Source organism: Eptatretus burgeri, chromosome 17, assembly GCF_056783735.1.
Source record: "Eptatretus burgeri isolate ZD-2024b chromosome 17, Ebu_testis_v1, whole genome shotgun sequence".
NCBI classification, from domain to species: domain Eukaryota; kingdom Metazoa; phylum Chordata; class Myxini; order Myxiniformes; family Myxinidae; genus Eptatretus; species Eptatretus burgeri.
In genome coordinates this window covers 9,331,090-9,353,517 of record NC_140977.1, presented here as the reverse complement: position 1 = coordinate 9,353,517, position 22,428 = coordinate 9,331,090, and the positions used below count along the sequence as shown (strand labels likewise).

The window sequence follows — 22,428 nt, the reverse complement described above, 5'->3', positions numbered from 1 at the left end:
CAGACGCGCATGCGACCTGCGGCACCTGGGTCATCGCGCGGACCCCGGAATGCGCGACCTGTGGCGCCTGGGTCATCGCGTGAACTCCGGAATGTGCGACCTGCGGAACCTGGGTCACCGTGTGGACCTCGGGATCAGCCGACATGCCCCAGCTGGAGCTACTCATTACGTCCTGGCCAGCGATGGTGCGGACATCCGTGAGTGTCTGCTCGACAGACGAAGCAGTCCCGAACGCCGAGTCGAATGTGACGTCGGTCATCCGCAGGATGGCTGCTACCATCTTCGCGTCTCGCAGACCAGAAATAAAACTATCTCTGAGTCGTGCCGGACGCTCCTCTGCCGTGAACTTGCAAGGCACGGCCGAATGCTTCACCCGTGCTACGAAATCTGCAACGCGCTCCTCGGCACCCTTCGCGAGGTGATCGAACTGGAACCGCGCGAGCTGCACCGACTTCTCTGGCGCCAAGTGGGTCTTCATTTTCGCCACGATGTCCTGAAACGATAGCTCGTCATCACTGGGCTTATCTGGAGCCACCAAATCACTCAGCAGCCGGTAGTGCTCCGTTGATAGCGAGGCGAGCAAGATCGACTTGCGTTTTTCTCCATCATCTACATCATTCGCGCGGAAGTAGCAACCCAATTGTTCAGAAAACAACTCGAAGTCATCTCTTCTGCCATGCTCGTGCTGGCGAGACCCTTGGCTCCGTAGCCTGGAACCGCACGGGTTATTCGCTGCCGATCCGAACGCCACCACCCTGCACACGCCGATCCGAAGATCCTCGTCAGCCAACTGTAGTGTCGTGGTAGAGATGCTTAGCAGGCAGACACGAGCGGGGGAACAGTCGAGCCCGGCTGTGGTGTACAAGCGCGAGCGCGGGCGTACTTTGCCCGCGGCTCTCCTTTATTACGTACTCAACACACTCACGAGCCGTGGCACTACGGCACCACTACAACGCCTCAGGCGGCGCGCACTCCTTATATCCCTGGCAGACCCGATGCTCACGACGACCACTCCCCCCATCATCATGCCCTGCCCCGCAGGCCCGCAGGCTATACCACAGAAGGTACTAGTGAGAGTATGGATTGTGTAAGGTACTCGTGAGAGTATTGATTGGGTAAGGTACTCGTGAGAGTATGGATTGTGTAAGGTACTCGTGAGAGTATGGATTGTTAAGGTACTAGTGAGAGTATGGATTGTGTAAGGTACTAGTGAGAGTATGGATTGGGAAAGGTATCCACACTAATTATTTTGAACATTTCTCAGTGCAGGTCATTGTTTGCCCTGAGACTGGATGAATACATTGTTACTCTGCGCTCACGAAGCGAAAATCACGGTTTAGCGATTGGTAACGTAAGTACTTATGTCCACGTTGTACATCGTACGTGTCTGCATTTTGTTTGACTGTGGTTTGTCATCCCGACATTGCAGTTTTGATTGATCATAAATAGTTTGATTCACTCCTCTATCACACAATATAAATGGATCGATAGATATAGATCGAGCATTGATCGATATATCGATTAATTATCGCCTTGTGAATAATTTGTACTGAAAAGACCAAATATGAGATATTCACATTTCATGCTGACAAAGAAACGGTTCTCTGAGGGGGGCAAGACCAGGGTCCACAGTGTACAAGAGACTCCTCCGAATGTAAAGAGCCGTCGCACGACCCTCTGCGATGCTCCACTGTCGAGTTGTGGTCGTTGGTCGCCGTCTATATATTACGTACACAATAAATGTTTCTCCATGAATTGGTTGAAAATTACAGTGTGCTCGACATGTACATGATATTAACGTGTTGACACGTTCCTATGAACGTGCAGGCCACTGAAAAGGGCTTTTGAAACCAGGGGTGTGTTCCGTTGGTAAGCTGCTTTCTGGATTCAAAACACTCAAGCAAGCACTCTCACGGAACGGAGTGCTCGGCACCGCTTCACAACATGGCAGGATCCATTTAAACCAGTTCTGTCTGGACCGTCGTTTGGAGTTTGACTCGATCCTCTTGTGACAACTTCCCAAACGGATTTATTGTGTTGGAAGTGGCAACAAAGTCTGAGGAAGAAGGAAAGAGATTAATAAATGGGGAGTCAGAGGGAGAGACCACTTGCCAAACTTGTCTGGGGACCGTACCATTGTGGATTTTGGGGTGGGGATGGTGAATATTTGAAGCCTCCGAACAAGCTTTTCTATAGACCGTACCATGGTGGATTTTAGGGAAGGGGATGGTGTATCTTTTCAGCCTCCAACAAATCTTTTCTATGGACCGTACCATTGTGGATTTTGGGGAAGGGAGCGTTTCCTGTTTGTTTCCTCAACAAGGAAATCCAACACAGGAAGAGGCCCTTCAGCCCAAGTCAGCCCTTCATGCCTGAGCAAACACCACACCAACCCATCCACACGATATCCAAGGAAGAAAATACAAAAAAAAGTTTTTAATTTATGAAATAAAAAAAATGTTTTTTTTGTATTTCTTTAATTTTGAAGTTTTATTTATTTATTTATTTGTTATTTCATTTTCTTCCCCTCAGGGGAGGGGGCATGTGTTTTGTTGTAAACACTAACCTGAAGAAGTTACCATGGGATAGGGGACGATAACCTCATTGCGTAAACTTGGAATGAACTTCTACTTACGTACAGCACAGTGAACAATGTCACTTTACCTCGAATAACAATGTTTGGATCGAGCTACACGTGCGAACAGGTGTTCTCCACTTACATCACATTTAGAACCAGAAGGGCACTCGGTGGAGCGCACACCTCCACCAGATCTGGTAACTCCCCCTTCCCCCACACAAAAATATATATTTTAAAACACCAACAACCTTTTACTGGTCCTTAAATATCCCAACACATGCAAAATATGCATAACCAAGACACGGCATTCATTTAGTGAAAATCATTTAATCCTCAACAACTCTCACACCTCACCTGTTGGTGGTTCTTGCTGAAAAGATGCTTTTCCCACGTGGGGCTTTGAATTCCTAAAGAAAATAATGAAAAAATAGATTTTGTAAAACTGCACTTACAAAAATGTTACAAATAAAATGCAATATGCAGAATGAAAATACAGTCAGGTCAGTGATCATGAAACCGCATCAGTTTGTGATGGGCACGCGGGCAGATAACTCCGAACCGACATGTCTATAAAAAGACCACCGACGCCATCAACAACACTCACTTCTGGCCGGATCTTCGTGCCCAGGGTCGGTTTACCATACCTGTGAAATGAACGAAGCAGATGGGGACGCGTGCAGGAAACTACGTGGTGGCTACTTCATTGGCTGAGCGAACCAACGCCACTCTCTTATGTAATCTCTATGGACTACCGTTACAATTCCCTACTCAGACCAATTGTCCCAGGAAGAAATATAGTGTGCGAAAGATAAGTGCGGGGTCTTATACGTGCTCCGGCACATGTTCAGCAACCTCAATGAAGGTGACTGAGCACACTGCTCGGCGATTCAGGCTCGCCTCCCTCACGGTTCCTCTCTCCCTCCTGTGGCAGCACCCGGTCATGTGGGGAAACTGAGGGAGGTTCATCCGTTCCAACGCGATGACCTGCGTGGCTCCGGGATATCTCGTTTCATTGGTGCGAGGGAAAACGTGGCAGTGTGGCAATGGACTTGGTGCGGAGCAGACGCACTGGGTCCGTAAGTGCGTCAGTAAAAGCCACAGAAAGTATGAACAAAGAAAAGCAAAGGAGAAGACACGTTGCGGCCTGTGGGAAAACGCATACATGGAAATAAATTGAGTGGAGAGGTTGAAGGTGTGGAAGAATGTAACAAAAGCGCAAAGCAGAGTGAAAGTCGAAGTGAGTGGAAGGGAAAAACTCTGTCGAGCTTGACGCATTCAAGCGGAAAAGATGAAAGGTGGAAAAAGCTCCAAGGGAAAAGGCTTTGAACGGCTTGCGCATCTCTCCTTCTATCACCCCCCCACCCCCACCCAAACCCCTCCTTTCCTGGCTGTTGTGAAGCAACTTCTCCTTTGATGTGGCCGCACCTGATTGGCGGAGCCGCATCGCAGCGGAATCACGCCTGGGATGAGAAAGTTTGTGGGGGAAGGTTTGGGGGGGAAGCTTAAAGAAGCTTCAAAACATTCCTGTTGTCACTTGAGAGGTTCCACCACTCTGCTAAAGCCCTGCAATTGCACTCGTTATGAGGCAGGTAATGAATCTGAAAGTGAGTGAGAGTGCATGTGTTGCGAAATGTAGAGGACAGACAAGGTAAATAGGGGAGAAAAGAACAGAAACCTATGCTAACTCACACTTGCAATGCATATTTATCCCATGAATGCAAATTGATTTCATTGCAAAACAGAATAACAAGATATTTCTCACTCAAATTCCGTGTGTATGTGCTTTTATTCGCCCCAGAGGTGCACGATGCCCTCTTGGGGCCTTCAACCATCACAGGTTCTTTCTGTGTATTCAATATCCAGACAGTCAACAACCTGACTTGACCACAACCCGACTAAGTATCTGCACAACGAGGCCAAGAAATGCGTGCCATTGCGAAGTGGATGTGAGCATCATTGAAATCACATGTTTTTCATTTTCCACTTTTGGATCCAAGCATCAAGAGGGAAGTGCGCAAATGGGTTGGTGAAACAGTTTAAGGTTTCGTCAAAATGGAAATTTCAAAGACAGTACTGCACTCAATTCCAGGATTAATTTGGGATTGAGGGGTAGACAGACATTGGCTGCCCATGTGGGCCAGACTAGTGAATGTGCTCTCGAGATCTGGTCATCGGTCACCAAACAAACCTCATCACCCTTATTCTCTCCCCTTGAAGTAAATACACAAACGAAAAAACAAGTGGTCCTCGAGCTTTACGTTCTCAGAGCAACCAGTCGTCATCCCAGAATGAATGAAGGAATGGACTGCAAAACCTCGCCCGGAGAAGAATTTGGAGAAGAATGGTGAGAGGCCTCCGGCGCACGGCACGTAAACGTGTGAAGCGTGCCAAGTTGAAAGCAAAAAAGGCAGCTGATCACTTGGCCAAAAAGAGTAAGCAGGCTGGAGAGCAACATGAGGAAAAGGTAGAGGAAGAATTGGGAGAATCTGATGAAGAGGAAGAGACAGTGGCAGACGATGCAGAGGAAGCAGAGGAAGCGAGTTTTGTGATGGGTGGAAGATGATTCACTCAGACTGATGGTCAGAGTCATGGAGGATTCAACTCAAGATCCATATCGAGACCTCAAGGCGCGAACACAAAGCCCCCAAAGACCACTTTAAAGTGCTTCTTGCATCTTCAGGAGAACTTTGGGCTGGTCGTTTTCACGAGGCCACTTGTTGGTGGAAAGTGCTTCTGGATGTTTATTTATTTATTTATTTATTTTGGAGTAATGTCATGCACCTGCTCATTGTAAGTTGACAACTGTAACTGATGATGCATCGTGCATTTCAGTTTTGAAGAAAACTTTAAAATACAGTGGAATAATTATTTTGTTGTTGAATGTTTTCCCTTGCTTTTCAAAGTTACAATTTGATGTTAAGCTGTTCACCACCATCACAGATTACCCCCCCCCCCAGCCCCCCATCGAAACCCAAGCTCTTTTCTTCCCCATTAATCTGCCCCAACCCATCTTTATCCAAGTTTTCAGTTTTTCCTTCCTCAGAGTTTGCACCTGGAACCATCTTCACCACGTGCATCCTCCCCACACCAAAGTCTCTCTTTATGTTGTCCCTCAACCCTGCTGTTGGCCTTTCCTCCTCTTTTTTACTGTTCATTTTGTTCTGTTTGGTCATGACCTGTTCCACATTCCAGTTCTTCCACGAGACTCAACTTTGTATCCAAAAAAATTAAATTAAATAAAATAAAAAAGGCACTATCATTGATCTATCACCCTTCATGTAAAGCACCAGGATGACCCTTTATATATGGGTCCAGATTCCAATCCAGGCGAGACAGGTCAGAGGAGAGTGCCAGCACCTCAAGGTACCCCAACCCCACAACCCCTAATCCATGGTACAGAAAACAATAATTGAGTAAAATGTGATTAAGATATGACAGGGTGATGTTTAATCCTTCTCTCCAAGAGGAATATCATTTACTTGTTTGGGCGTTTCACATCATGACATCCTGTATTTTTCCCATTACTTACGTGGAATGTCCAGCAGCACCTTTCCACGTCCTTTTAAATCTTTTGTACATTTTCCTAAGGAGAAAAGGATGGAAAAGTCAATTTGTTGCACACTTTGTGAGGAAGATACATCCAAAAAACGAGCTTCAAAGTAACTTATTTACGTTAGATAATTCCGCAGGGAGACTTTCTTTGATGCAGTTGTCGGTGTTGGGTCGTTCATCGCAACATCTGATGAACCCAATCGCTCGTTCACAGCAACATCTGGTGAACCCAATCGCTTGTTCATCGCAACATCTGCTGAATCTTGAGACTGACTCATCTTTGCTTCCCTGAAAAAGAACAATACTCTTCAATCCACAACTGAGTACAAATGTGCTAAGCCAGATATCATTCACATTCTCCATTTAAACAAGTCTTTCCTTCAAATCATTTGCACTCTAATGGATCATTCCTCCATTCACCACACATAAAACAACAAAACACGAGAGCGAGGTTGATGGCACGCCATCGTAAATCCCCACGCTTCCCACCTAAAGCAAGGTTGAACGATGGGAAAATGTTCCAACAAGATTGATGTCAAATTTTCAGTTTAACCCTTTGAACCCGAGCAGCTGTTTTACCAGCCGTGATTCAAACCTCCATACAGCCGAGCTGTGGGTATACCGGCCACTATTCAAACCTCCACAAACCCAAGCAGTGGGTTTACCAGCCGCGCCTTCAAACCTCCGTAGACCCGAGCGGCCGGATTTTTCTCCAGCGAGCCCGGGATGGGGAAGCCGAAAATCCAAGGAGCTCAGGGTTCAAAGGGTTAAAATATTTCTGGTTTGACTCCTGTGACCCTAAGTCCCCAACCCCTGGGGCATGAACCAGTGATCAAATCGAAAAATTGTTCCACATTTCATGAGTCACCAATGTTGATTGCATGTCCAACGTGACATGACAAAGATGTTTAGAAATGTGCCCGTTATTGCATTGCATTTTTTATTTCACCTTTTGACCCCACCCCAGGAGCTCCGGAGCCAAAAATGATCATGCTCTTGCATATTCTTGCCATCTGGTGATCATAACTATCAAGTTTGGTGGAGTTATGCACAACTGTTTCTGAGGAGAGAAAAGTCCTTCATACTCCGTTTGTCCTTTTATACCATCTAGATTCCTTTTCAGACTCCCAGAATCTTTAGATCTTTATACTCCTGAAGTTCCTTGACTCCCTTTAGACCACTTTGACCTTATCACCCACTCTTCATTCCCTTTTGTCATGCTAGACAGCCTTAACCCCCTTTTTGACTGACCATTTAGCACTTTTGACCCTTCAAACCACTTTTACATTTTTAGACACTTCAGATCCCTTTAGACCCCTTGGACATTTACATCCTTTTGAGATTATACACTTTCGAGTTTAGACCCGAACTACTATTGGAACGTACCCTTTTATTTGGAGTCCAAATGCTGGGAAATCTCAGTACGGGCAGCGCATTCCTACCCATTTCTGGACTAATTTTATCGGCATTCTCTTTTCCCTCCATTTCTCCATCTGACACTTATATCAATATTGTTTTCATTCCAATCCTCCATATAATCATAAACCGATCGTTCCCCTCAATTTCTGACACAGATCGGGTGAATGCGAGCGCTGACCACGTGGGCCATGGTGGATCCACGCGGACTGTACGGAACGTGCTCGAAGGCAGACCCGTGCTTAGCTCGTGACACCTTATTACCGCACAGAGCAGGACACGAATGTACATGCTCAACGCATGTAAGTGGTTACCATTCTGTTTCAAAAATGTCAAAAAACGAAGTTTGTTCCATTGTTTTTTCACTACATTTTCCTGAAAGTGTAAGTCTAACTGAGTTCAGAACAAAAAACCGTGTAGGGGTAATTCCACCGTAACGGATGTAACATTCAGACAGAACTTATTGGCAGTTCTCAAAAATATTTCATGAAGAACAAGGTTATCGTACCAAATGTATAAGTTTATTTTGCGCAGTGAACACAAAGGTGCCAGGAAATGGTAATTATATGAGATTAAGAATTTTTGCCTGAGTGCTACGGTATGATGAATCTTCGTAACGGACGTAACCGTCAAAATACCCGGTTTAGCATGATGATCGTTTTGCTCACAAATTTCTGTGAAGTGTTCTACGACAGAAGACTAAATCTGGTATAGCAGCTTGGTATAGGTACGTCATTGTATTCCCAGCATTTATTTGAGGAATTAATGATACCGAGTCGGCAGTACGATGGCAAATGTAATGTAACGGACGTAACAACTGAGCGTAACGGACGTAACATCTCCGGACATTTATTAATAAACGTCCGGAGATGCTACCACAATGTATACAGACACTGCTTGGTGAAGCTAATATTGCAAAAATTTAATTATTTCAATTCATGATCTGTCATATGATATATAAGGTTTAATGAAAAATGCACTTTCAAAAAATAGCCACCAGGTAACTTTTCCCATGGAATTACCCATAGCTTAATGACATATATTTCTACCAAAATATGATACTTTGAAGAAGGGGTACCTATTCTGATGGTTTTGCGAGTTTTCAAGGAAATTACCTAATTTTTCTTTTTTTTCTTTTTTGGCAAAATAAATGAAGGTCAGAGTATGTAACTTATTCTAGCAACTAATCTAATAATCAAAATACCAATTTCTGGGATTATTAAGAAATAATACATACCTATTTCTTTATTACTGCTCTATTCAGTGACTGTCAGATGCTGAAAAGCACTAAAAGAGAGATTTATCGAACAAATTCTTGGACGTAAATTTTCAATTCAATCAATTCTGGGAGTAACAAAAAGCTCTCTAAATTCTCCAAAACTGTTTTAACTGCCTTCTAAATTAATAAAATATTTTTTAAATACCTGGAAAAATATTAAAACAATTTTTAAGAAAATTAATTTTTTAATCAAATTCAAAAAAGTGTGACGTACAGTCGGACAAAATGCAAAATTACTCCAAACCAAAGCCATGCATGTTTTCAATATTTTTTTTATACTATTATATCTATATCACTGTGCCCCATTTGTAAATAAATTTTAGTGAAAATAATCTGATGTACAGAAGAATAAAAGCATTTTTTTTAAAAACTGTGACGTGCAGTCAGACATTTGGGTTGGAAAGTTTGATAAAACCGCTGTTATTAAGTATCCACCCGGATCATCTCAATTTTTTTTACATTGATTAGTGGTAATAAGTTGAATAATTTAAACACGTAAATATGAGTTGTTGATAAACTAGTCATTTTGTTAGGGGATTTCATAGTCCCAGGCTCTAAAAGGGCAATAAAACAAGAAAAAATAAAAATATGCCAGAATATGTATATATTGTTACGGTTGTGGAAATTCGCATTACACCATAAAGGGTCCTCAGGTGAGATATATCGGTAAGTTCATGTGTAGTTAGCCCAAACCCGTTGTATAGAGGGAATATGTGTGATTCATCCGGGCTGCGATGCTTTGGGTTAGCCGTTTTTCTTTGGCTATTGTTAATTTGGTGCAAGAACAACAACGAACATCGCCACAACCAACATCTCAACAATCACGCCATTCACTACACGACGCCACCTTCCACAACTACGCTACCACATCTTCGCCACTCGCCATTCAACGAGCACCGTGCGGTCACGATCTCTGCGGGACGGATGGGAGGGCGGAGTGGCAGCGGCGGCCGGGGTGTGAAGAGGCATCTCCCGCCCGAATCTTTCTTCCCTCGTCGTACGGTGCGGGGGGAAGAAAACCAACAACGCCTGTGGGATTTTCCCTTCTGCTTTTCCTGTGCTTTGGCATGGGGGAGGTGCGATTTGGGCCAGAAGTCAAAGGTGAAAAAAGGTGGGGGCCTGATTTTTGGGGAATAATTCCCTGGCCTCGAGCCAAGACTGACTTTCCTCGCCCCCCCCCCCCGCACGGCACGGGGAGGGGGGAACGAGAGGGCACGCCCCTTTGTAGGAAGCTTCCAGAAGGGAGGTGGAGCCAGACACGGGGTGGGGCAAAGGACGGGGCCCTGCGCTACAAAAGGAATGGACGAGGAGGGTTCGGGGGGCTTCTTGTCGGGTTCTTGTTCCAGTCGGGTTCTTGTTCCTATGGGTTCATCTTGCCGTCGTTTGGCCTTGCTTCTTTGATCCTCACGCGAGCCCTGGGACCCCGGGAGCGAGCGTGGAAAATAGCGCCGAAAAAACCCCGTCCGTGCTGTCGAGCGGACCACACGTGCGGCGCGAGGCACGAGCTCACCGACCACGCCGGAGGAGCTGGGAGCTGAGGTCGCGGGAGGAGGACTCGACGCGCTCAGGGAAGTCGCACTTCCATTTTCTTTTGGGGTTTGGTGTAAATGTGTGTGTGTGGCGCCAGTCTGGTCAAGTAGAACAGTTTAAGTGTCCCTGTGTAATAATTATATTCGGTTGTAGCTCTGCGTTGTGTCCTTGCTTTTATATGTGCATTACTGTATGGCTGTATATACGTGCTGGTGTGTGTGAAATAAAAGTGTGCTTGTCCAATTGTTCTCCGTTTCGCTGCGTCCTTTCCTTTGCTGAATCTCCATCTTGCATCACGTAAGGGATTAATAGTGGGTTTTAAAACACCCGGTAATTAATCGGAACCGTCAAGGCCGACGATATCTCCGTTCGGTTATCCCCGTAATACGGAACGAATTTGAGTTTGTTGAGTTACATTGAGTTCATTGAGCCGCCATTTGAGTTACGTGGCCGATCGCACGCCGGGCGGGCCAGAATTCGCAACATTGGCGTCAGGTCGTCGGATACGAACTCATCCCCCTCCTCACAACATTGGTGTCAGCGAGCGGGAAACAAACTCTCCCGCCTCCAAGCTAAATTCACGGGAATCAGTTCAGGGGTGAGTGGAGCGACCACCGATTCCCTCCAAATTACGAGCAATTTAAATTAAATCGCTTACCTGAAATAAGATGGCGTTTCAAGGCGAGCGGGAGCCGGGGGTATTAAATATGTGTTTCAATGTAGGATCCATGGCCCGGGTCGGTTCTTTTTATAATTATAACCCCACCACTAACTGTGGTCAGTGCGAGCGGCTTGAGCACGAACTTTGCCGGCAAACGGAGTCGCACAATGGCAGCGCGATCGCACCTCAGCGCAGCACGAAGCGGGCTGATATTAATAGCACAACTAACGGCACAGCACGAGGCGTGAGCTCCCAGTCACCGGTTCAAACCACGTGGTCACGGCATGTGCCATGGCAGGCGTGGCAGGATGACTATGCGAGCATTGGCAGGCTTCAGGCACAATTGGGGGATGTCTTGGAAAAGGTGAAGAGTTATGAAGAATATATTGAGGAGGTGCAAAGTGGAGTGGACGAGTCACAATGGCACGCAGACGAGCTTCAGAAAAATTACATGTACGGGGGGACACAGCGATTGGACGATTTACTGGAACGAATTCGGTGGCAAAAACATGACCTAGCCAACAGAGTCGACAAACTTTGTGGGAAAAAGAATTTGGTAGTGTGGTATACCCATCAGTTGGAATATGCAAAGAGCAAACTGAACAAAAGAATAGAGGAAGAACAGATTGGTAACTCCCAGGATAGAAAGAACTTCGAGGAAGAATGGAAAACCGAGCTCGAAAAGAAACAAAAGGAGCACGATTTGGAAGTAAAACTACTAATGGAAAAAATATTGGAGGGGGCAAGGCAGTTCAAAGAACTTGAGGGGAGAGTGAGGGAAATACAGTTGGCTGAGAAAAAATGTGAACACGATGGGGAGTTGGAACAATTGAAGGAAGAGATAAGAACAGGCAATCAGGAAAGAGAAAGCCGAGAACAGAAGATTAAAAGAGGAGAGGGACAGCTGGAGGAAAGGATGGAGGAATTGCTGGAAAAGTCAGAACAGTTCGAAGAACTGCAGGGAGAAATGAGGAAGGAAGGAGAAAGGAAAACAAAGCTCGAAAAGGAAAAACGCAAACAAGATGGGGAATTGGAACTACTGAAGCGAGAGGTAAGGGCAAGCCAGTTTAAAAGAGAAATCCTGGAAGGGGAGATAAGAATGGGAAAGGAATGGCAGAAAAAACTAAAGGAATACAGTAAAAAAAAAAAAAAAAAGGGACGAATTGAGGAGGGAAGCAGTGGAAAGAAGGGATGAAATGAGTGAAGAAGCATGCAAATTGAGGGAGGAATTAGAAAAAAAAAATTCTGAGATACTGAAACACGAAAACAAAGAAAGGGAATTACAAGACGAGCTGGAAACGTGAAGGAACCACACTGTACAGATCGAACAATTAGAAGCCAATGCAAGGTCGGAGTGTGTGGAAATGAGAAAGGAATTTGAAAAGAAAGCTTCTGAGTTACAGACACACCAAAACAAAGAGACGGAATTACAAAATGAGTTGAGGATGGTGAGAGAAGAAAGAACGACATCAGATAATGAAACGTTAAGGAACCACACTGTACAGATCGAACAGCTGGAAGCAAAGGCCAGATTTAAGAATGCGATGCAAGAAAGAGTAATGAAGGAAGAGTAATGAGACAGCAGCAAATGAAACACAAAAAGGAGATTAACCAAATGAGGCAAACCATGAAACTGGAGAAGGAAGGACAGGAGAGGAAACAAGGAAGAGTAGAGAGAACAGCGAATGAAGCACAGGAAGGAAATGAGCCAATTGAAAGAAACGATGAGATTGGAAAATGAGGAGCAGGAGAAACTGTGGGGTAGAAAACAAGAACAATGTGTGTTTGAAATTGAACAACTAAAACAGGGAGCAAGATTGGAGTCCATGGAGATTGAAAAATTCCAGAGGGAGAACGAAGAACTCAGGTAGTTCCGAGCGGAGGAACGACTCAAAACGGGCCAGGAAGTAGAACAATGCAATAAGGTGGGATGTGTGACAGCACCACAAGGAGCAATGTCGGTGGTGCAGGACTTGATCGACACCACTCGTCGGATGAAGGAACAGTTAGGACCAACCCTAATAAAGGAGACACAAATAAAAATGGAGAAGAGGGAAGCAACAGAGACAAAGAGGGAAGTAGAAATATTGCCAGAGACACGGGAGATAGACCGAGTCGAGAATGAATTAAATAAAACGAAGGAGGAAACAGAGACGAGGATCCAGGAAGAAACTAATAGACACAAAGAGACAACAGAAATCAAATGTACAGAGACTCGGGAGATAGAAAAAGTTGAGTCGAGACTGCACGATAAGGACGGGTTGAGGACGAACACACACACGGAGGTAGTGGAGGACGATGGGGGCGAGATGGCAGAACGTGTGGGGACCCGGTGCGAGCAGCTGGATAGCCTCCTTCGGGAACGGAGGGAGACGCTATTCTCCCTTGAAGCGAGTCACGACCAGATGGGTTCGGTCGTGTCGAGCGAGTTCGAGGGGGCGAGTACTGTGGACAGGTGCACGCAGAGGTTGGGGGGCATGGAGGTGCAGGGAGCCCTAGAGGTGACCCGATTCCCCAGTGTGTGTGGAGAAAGGTGTGAGTGCGGCCCCGTGTGTGAGTGGTGTGGTTGTGAGTGTACCGGAGTGCGTGCCCCCCCAGCACACCGTGTGTGAGTGGGAACCACGTTTGCGAGTGAAAGGGCATGCGTGAGTGAACGGCCGAGTGCAAGAGAGACCGTGTGTGTGAGAGAGCGGTATGCAAGGGAGATGACGGTGGGCATGTGCGAACATGCAGCCTCGTCTCCCGGGGTGAATGTCATGTCGTGGTGTGTGAGCATCGTAACACGCAGGTGTGCGTGGGTGGAATGGAGACGACGACGGCGACAGATGGACAAGGGCCGGGTAGCGGCCGTAGCCGTAATGCGGACCGCACCGGGTTTGCACGGCAGCGAGCGCGAGGTTCGTGCCGTGCAACGCACGAGGCCGTCACGTGCGCGCTTGCGGGAGTGAAACCCGGTCATAGCGCTTGCGGGAGTGAAACCCGGGTGACGTCAGTAGGGTGAATATACTGGTTCTAGCTCACTTTTCCCCATGTAAATGAATGGGGGATTTTCAGCGATTCCCTTTTTTTTCCCCTAAAATAAACCCCCTTTTTATCCGTTTTTCCCTGCTGTGCAGGGGTTTGGCTTTTTGTGAGGCAATGTTTTATGGTCGGATGCCCTTCCTGGACTCCTCTTACAACACAGGGATATGGTACACCTATTCTAACCGGGGCATACACCGGGACCAGTATACTGGTACTCATTTCGCCGACCTCGGAAGGATGACAGGCTGAGTCAACCCCCTGGTGTTAATTCAGCAGCTGAGCGGGATTCGAACTCGGGACACTGGGATCCCAAGCCGCCACCCTAACCACTAAGCCAACACCAGGCTTTGTATATATATAACCAGGCTATCCCAAGGTATATTTATTTGTCTCCCCTTTTAACCTGGAGGTTGATCAGCTCACTCATTGAACCTATAAAGATTTGTTCATTCTCAAATTCCTTCAATAGTTCAATTTTCTTTGCACAATAATCCCCATCTAAAATATTGACAAACAAAACATTTGAATCTTTATATTTTTTAAGATACCCCTTTTGTGCCATTACGAAATGATAAACTTCTCTTAATGCTCTTGTTTGGCCACCTCCTGAGCCACATATCATTTTGAGATTATAGTAAATTGTTTTTTCATTGTTCAATTGATAACTATCAAAGTTTTCAGTCCATTCAAGGATATTCATTTTTTTCTTTACATCCTCTAACTTACTAGTTTTTAAATTGATTCGCTTATTTGTTTTCTTTACCTTTGTTTTAGTTATTTTTTCAATAAGACTTGTTTGATATTTTTCACATTCATTATGTTTTCCATTTATATACCAAGACTGAGATTTTCTCCACTCTTTAGTTTGATTAATACTTGGTTTAACCATTTATATATTGCGAAAAAACCAAGTGTAGCCCTTAAAAAACCCTAACCCATCTTCCCATCGTTAAAACACAATCTATTCTATTCACTCTATCATACAATATCCATATGGAACACAATCTATTCCATTATCTAAAATAAATCTCTTATCATCAAAGGCTCCTAATGCCTTTTTATTTACTTCTTCACTATATATGTTATGTTTATAACTTCTTATTGTATTCATTTTCCTATATTCTTCTTTCTTATTCATCAAACAATTATAATAATTTCTAAAAGTTATTGATTTCTTTATTACATATTTCTTTATTCCCTTTAACCTCTTATCAATCTGATCACCATACTTATAAGCATATGCCTTTGCTCTCAATCCAATAAACTCACTCATTACTTTTCCACCCAACTCATCCTTAAATTTACCAATAACCTTTTCATTCTTTTTGGAAAATAACTCACTCTTCTTGCTGAAATTACTTGTGTCATATACTCCAATATTTTTCTTCATATCTTCATAAACATCATCAGTTTTTATATCTAGGATAAAACTATCAGTGTCCATATACAACAATGAAACATTTTCACCATACTCTTTCTTTAAGTCATTATACAAATAATCATACATCAATATCTTTGATAAATCAAGAACTGCTGTTCCAATATAAATTGGTTTATCCATTACAATACTTTCCTTTTTCATATGAATTGCAGAAAAGTTCTCTGAAAAAACCTCTTCTCTCTCAAAACTTGGTTTATTTATCAATCTCGAAGCTTCTTTCCAAGATGTTGCGAATCTAATGTTTTGCCTGTTTCTAACATTTTCCATAGTCTTTCCAAATACAGCATTATTCATTAATTTATAAAAGTCCCCTTCAAATTTTACTTTTGTATTTGCTCTCATATCTGTATTGAATTGAATATACTTTTTCACCCAAGGACTTTGTTTAAATTTTAAAACTCTATGAATTTTAGCTACTCTCAATCCTTCTCTCAAAAACTGTTTTAAGCTTCCCTGATGCAAAACATATCCCTCTTTATCATAGAATGTTGTTAATAACTTTTCTGTTGATTTACCTTTAATATTAAAACTTTTATGATAATCACTTAACCATTCTTTCTTTGGGGTTTCTTTCTCACATGCAAAAGGAAGATCTTTATGCTTATTATGAAGATCACTCGGGTACTTCAAATCAACTTCAAAATAATAACCTTCTTCTTCGTCATTCAATTCCTCTTGAGAAGAAATAACAATATTCATCAAAGCCTTTTCATAATCCTTTTCTTCCACCCACTCTAATTTACCATAAGGCAGAGATTGAGACATTGCCCATCCATACAAATTATTAGCATCAAAATACATCAAATAATTACTATCTTTTTCACTATCATAATTTGGAAGATATTTATTATTTGCTTTAGCATATCTTTTTGAACATACTTGTGATATTCCACCTCTCTTGGACTTCTCAATCATCAAAAGCATATCAACATCACTGATTAAATCTATATCTTGTTTTGTCATTTTCAACATTGCACTCCAAGCTAAACCAGGAGCTGTGAAATAGTGGGCAGGGTCTAATCCATAACAATTTTTATTATGACAGAGTGATCTAAAAGCTTCAAACACATCAGCTAACAATAAAACATCTGTATTTAGATATAAATCATGATATTCTCCAAGGTTCTTTATCTTAAATAATTTCCATATTTCTTGTGCGTGTTTATATTCCTTATCACTTATCTCTTCTTCATAAAGGTTATTACAGAAACTTTCTTTTGATGGAAGTTGTGTTTCTTTAAATCTCATAAATGAATCCATGTAATCATAAGGATAAATTCCCTTGCTTGTAAGAATTTTCTCTTTACTTTGAATTTCATTCCTTGTTTGAATTTCCTCTCTCGTAAGAATTCCTTCTTTAATCAGAATTTCATCTTTAATCAGAATTTCCTCTTTAGTTAGAATTTCATTCATTGTTCGAATTTTCTTTATAATTAGAATTTCATCTTCAGTTAGAATTTCTTCATTAATTAGAGTTTCCTCTTTACTTTGAATTCTCTCTTTAATCTGAATTTCCTCTTTAGTGAGAATTTCCTCTTTTGGAAAGAATGAATTAAGATTTGGAAAAGAGTCCGTGGAGCTTCGATTTGATGCGAGGAAGGCTCGTGGTGTTCCCATAAACTTGTAAGAATCAAGAAACCGAATACGTGTTATAGGTTTTGTGAATATCATTTTTGGAAATGAAATATACTTTTGACTTGTGTTTGTTATGGCAGAAATATTCCCTGGTGTTTTTGAAAGTTCATTTATAAATAGATGTGTATCATAGTTGGCGCTGTTGTGAAGAAAGACTGGAATAAAAGAAGGTAATTTATAATTAAGATTACAACAGGAATGAGCGGGACCTCTATATTTACCAGTAAGATGACAATGATCCCTAACTTTAGACTCCTTAATTTCCCCCTCACAAATATGACAGATATTGTTCTTTCTAAATTCTAATTTTTCTTCTTTGGTTAATTTCATCGGTTCATTTGTTTCTTTCATTAATTTAGTGAGTCTTATACAATCCTTTTCTAATCGTTTTACAAACTCTTGTGAAGCTTTTTTTCCACCATAATGTTCAAGTTTGTTTTCTTTTCTCCAACAGATGATTTGATATAATAACAGAAACCACAAGGAATATGTTTTTGATATTTATTTGTATATGATTCTTTTGGATTAGGAGAAGCAGTATTTATCTTTTTAAGGATACACTCAAAATCAGCGTATATCACAAATGGGTGCATGATAGATTTATTATAATCTTCAAAAGAAATCTTTTCACCAGGTTGAGGCATTGTAATTACAGCTGATTTATGATTACTACAATATTTTGAATGTTGTTCTAATCGTTCTTTTGTATGAAATGAATTAAGACATCGCTTACAAGGATATATTTTGTTTGCTGTTCTGAATACCTGAGAAGAGATTAATCTTGATAAATTATTGATGTATGTGTAATGTGAATTCTTTCCAACACTAAAATATAAAAGATCAATGTGTGTTTCTTCATTTTTATCGTTGTTTGAAATTTTTAATATTTGAACTTTGTTTGTATCCGTTAATCCATATACATTAATAGAAAGATTATTATTTTTCTCAAATTTAGGAATATCTGTTGGTGGCATTGGGAATTTAAAATCTTTAATGTCCAAGGTATTCTCATATTTCATATATTGTTTTACTCTTTCTGAATTACATTTTGGTGGATGTAAGTGAGCAAGAACAGACCAGAGAAAACATTTATTATCATTGTTCTTAATATTAACAACTGCCTTCTTTAGTTTTATTTCTTTTGGTAATTCAATATAAGAAGAAGCTTTAAGAGGGTTTGATTTTAGAATGTGTATATCTAAAAAGATGATTTTTTTAATATTGAATCCACTTCCTACCACTGTATTATCAACATCCTCCTCTTGTCTTGATAGTTCTTCATAAACCCCACTATTCAAAAAATCTTGAAATGATGTTATAAAATGAAGATCTGTTCTCATATAAGGAGTTTGTTCTTCATCTTGTCTTTTCATATTCATTTTCACTCCCATATAAAACTTTAAAGTTTTCATTTCTTTTAATGTCTTTTTAATAAATTTTTCAACATCGGGTTTCACAATTTCAATTGATTCAGCTATTGATGATGGACCGGGTTCTCCAAATTGAAAAATCCTTATTTTTATATGCCCTTTAAATGCCCCATCAGTGTTTTCAATATAATAGTCTCCCTTTACTTCAAACTCATTTTTTTTCTTTTTGTGATTGAAGATGTTTATTATAACTACTCTTCAAAACATCCTTTGAACAGATATCACAATGTTTTCTTTCCAACTCAAGAGGAGATATTTTATGAAACAGATTAAATGTGTGTTTGTTGGTTCGGAGGTGTTTTCTATAATGTTTATATTCGTGATTACAAACATCGCAGTATGTTGTATTCACCATATTTATATAATAAATCTTTGCTTAAACTAAAATTTTCTTGATGAAAATTTCGTTTGTTTTACAGGTGAATCTGTGCTTAAAACCATTTTATCCTCCAACTTTTTCACTTAATAAATACAATGTTTCAAGACACAAAAGACAAGTTTCAATCAATCTCTTCATTTGTTAAAGATACTGAGAAATATGTCAAGGATGTAAAATTGAACAAAGATAAATATAACAACTATTGGATAAAAACTATTATGGTAAATAATATGAGTTCTTCAATTTCCTTCAGTGGAAGGGCTTTTAGTATACCTGGAAGAACATCAATTAAAGTATCTCTAACAAAAGTTTCTCCTCTCCTTCTAGTAATATATTCAAAACTAGAAAAAGCAATGAAACAAGAAAAAGTATCAAAAAACAAAAATCTTATGGATGAAGCTTTAGAAAGAAAAGATAAGACCATCTGTAATATGCAATGAGAAATTTGTATTTTTTTCAACAACCCTAAAGATGTAAATCCTGATGAAATAAAGGATGTTAATATATCAGGTGAAATGACATTTCGTTCAATAGTAATTAACGATCATTTTAAAATTACCTTTAATATAAAAAATGTTGTCGTTGAATCTGATAATGAAAAAAAGTATATCGATATCGATGGTAATATACAACTGAAAGTATAGATGAATTTCAGTTTAAGTAAAGTTTTACTTTATAAATATGCTAGACTTTCCTGATTCTCCATATGACAAATTTGAGAATTGTCCTGCGTGTGAAAGACGGGGATTAAACACAGAGTCAAAAGCCTATAAACAATGTATATTCTGTGATTATCTTCTAATTAATGATAATAAAAAATATAAAAAGGAAAATAATTCTTTTAGATTTACACCAAAAATGAATTACTTTACAAGATTGATTAGAGAAATGAATGTAAAGTATGAGGGTGATAACACACCTTTCCTTACAAGGGAAGAAACTGAACGTATAAGAGAAATGTTCAAAGGATTGTTGTTGTATATTATTCATGGATGTAATTTTCAGGGAAATATCAACACAAGATATTGTATAAATAAAATAATGGATTATCTTGAAATTAAACCTGAACTTAGGATAAAATATAGAGTTTCTAAAAAAGCCAATAATAAATTAAATAACCTGTTTTTCAAATATATAAATGAATGATTTTTTACCTATTTGGGAAAATAAGATAAAATTTAACAACCATAAAAATCTCCCAAATTCATTAAGATGTCTCGTAGTTGGTTCAAGTGGATGTGGAAAAACCTGCTTACTTTTAAAAATGCTCCTCACTCCCAACTTTTTAGATTATGATAATTTAATAATTTTCACAAAGTCGAGTTTTCAACCAGAGTATCAACTACTCTCACAAGGTTTTAATGCTGGTCTTCAAAAAGAAGATATAATCGGTTTATTTAAACACCAAAAAAAACCTAAATGATTATAACATTGAAGATATAATTCAACTATTTTGTGATACACAGAGATGTAAAAAGAAATCAAATCCGATAACTTGTATTCTTAGTGATAATACGGATGATATACCGTCTCCCCAAGATTTGGATAAATCAAAAAAGAACCTCGTTATCTTTGATGATTGTGTTAATGAGAGAAACCAAACGGTAATGGACAGCTACTACACAAGAGGGAGACATTCTTCTTGTAATTGTATTTATCTTAGTCAATCGTACTTTCAACTTCCTCGTCGTTCCATCAGAAACAATGCTAATACTTTTATTTTATTCAAGTTAAATTCAATAGCGATCAATAATTTTTGGAGAGATAATTGTTCTACATTATGTAGTAAAAAGAAATTTGAGGATTACATGAAGCACACGACTGAAAAATATAAATATATTGTTGTGAAACAAGATGAGATATTAAGGGATATATTTTTTGTTTTATATACAATTACATATATAAATGACAACTATTATTATAAATCTTGTGGGTAAATCTGCTTCTGGAAAAAACTTTCATAAATCAAGGTTCTTGTGTAGTACAAATGAGAATATTGTAAATTTACTTAAAGAACACCCCGTGATACGCATTGTATCAACAACAACTAGAGCAATAAGACCTGGAGAAGTAAAAGGTGAAGATTATCACTATATTTCAGTGGAGGAACATATGCGATTGAGGAATGAAGGTCAAATGTTTGAGGAGGTTTCTCTTGGTACAACAAAATATTCACATTGTAGGAGTGAGTTAAGGAAACTACAATCTGGTGGTGTTGGGATATTAGAAACTAATCCAGAAGGAACGAGACAAATTATTAAACATCTGAGTGGAGTGAAGATTTTATCATTCGGTTTTGATGTTGATGAAGAAACTCAACGCAAACGTATGAAAAGCAGAGATGCAAGTATTAGTGAAGAAGAAATTACAACTCGCATTAATGTTAACAAAGAATTTGATGAAATATTTAAAGAAAAGGATTTATTTGAACACATCTACTTGAATGATGAAGAAAAGGAAAATTTCCCTGTTGATCTTTACAATTCATTAAATGATATTTTACAATAAATAAATGGATGCAAAAGAAAGAGCAAGAAGATTTAAGGAACATCAAGAGTTGGTTTCAAAAGTTGTAAAACAACAGGAAGACATAAAGAAGAAACGCAGACAGAAACTAACGGGCGAAGAAGCATTTGAAAGAAAACAAGAGAAATTTTTTAAACCACTTTTAAAAACTTCCCAAGAAAAAATGAAAGATGTTTCCACAGTTCCCACAGTAGAATATACTCCCAGAAAGCTTCAAATGTTAAAAGATTTCAGTCAAATGACGGAGGAAGAATTAGAGCACATTGGAGAATTAGAATATCATGATGAAGAATTATTTCAACCACTGGAAGAGATTAATCAACCCCCTGATTATATTGTGAATGCTGTTCAAAACAATGAATATTCAGCGGATTCAAAAACCAAAGCAGGACTCATTCCAACAGAACAACCAGCAATATTTCATCTTGTTCAAGAAAAGGTATTGATATTTAATGATGAATTAAGGTTCTTGGGTTCTGCTCAACCCCCTGTTAAACTAACTCCGAGATTAATGTTTCTTCTCACAAAAGATGGAAGACAAGGTTCAACTGTGAGGGATGAATCAAAGTATATTGATAAACCATTGGATATGGAAAATAATGACGATAGAGTATATATTGATCTGCTGAACACTCTAAATTATAAGGTTATTCTTTCTGGTAAAAGTAGGAAGAATGAGAAGGAGAAACACATTATTCAGGCTTTAAGTATCCTTGCTTCAGGTGTTAGTTTTCTTCCAAATGACCCATCGCAATTAGTTAATAGACTGTTGTTGTTGTTAGGCAGTAAGAAGGCTGGAAATAACAATTGTTTTAATGAAGCATCAGCCATTTTAGACCAGTTGATGAACATGAAAATAATTAATAAATCTCAATATAAAGACATTTTATCTCATATTAAATAAGATGAGAAGCACAATCCTTAGTTTCAATTTCACAACAAGCGACCACACATCTTCATTCCCATACCCACTACAA

General features: G+C 40.2%; 1 protein-coding gene across 1 annotated transcript in view; it reads right to left on the bottom strand.

Moving 5' to 3' along the window:
- The window catches only part of LOC147009261 (uncharacterized), a 73,879-nt gene that overhangs the window by 12,707 nt on the left and 38,744 nt on the right, over nt 1–22,428 (bottom strand). The window contains exons 2-4 of the mRNA XM_085861161.1: nt 6,251–6,418; nt 6,108–6,161; nt 2,933–2,985 (exon numbers count right to left, since the gene is read on the bottom strand). Of these exons, the coding sequence (XP_085717287.1) occupies nt 2,933–2,985; nt 6,108–6,161; nt 6,251–6,408 (265 nt within the window). The 5' untranslated portion in view covers nt 6,409–6,418. The remainder of the gene's footprint in view (nt 1–2,932; nt 2,986–6,107; nt 6,162–6,250; nt 6,419–22,428) is intronic.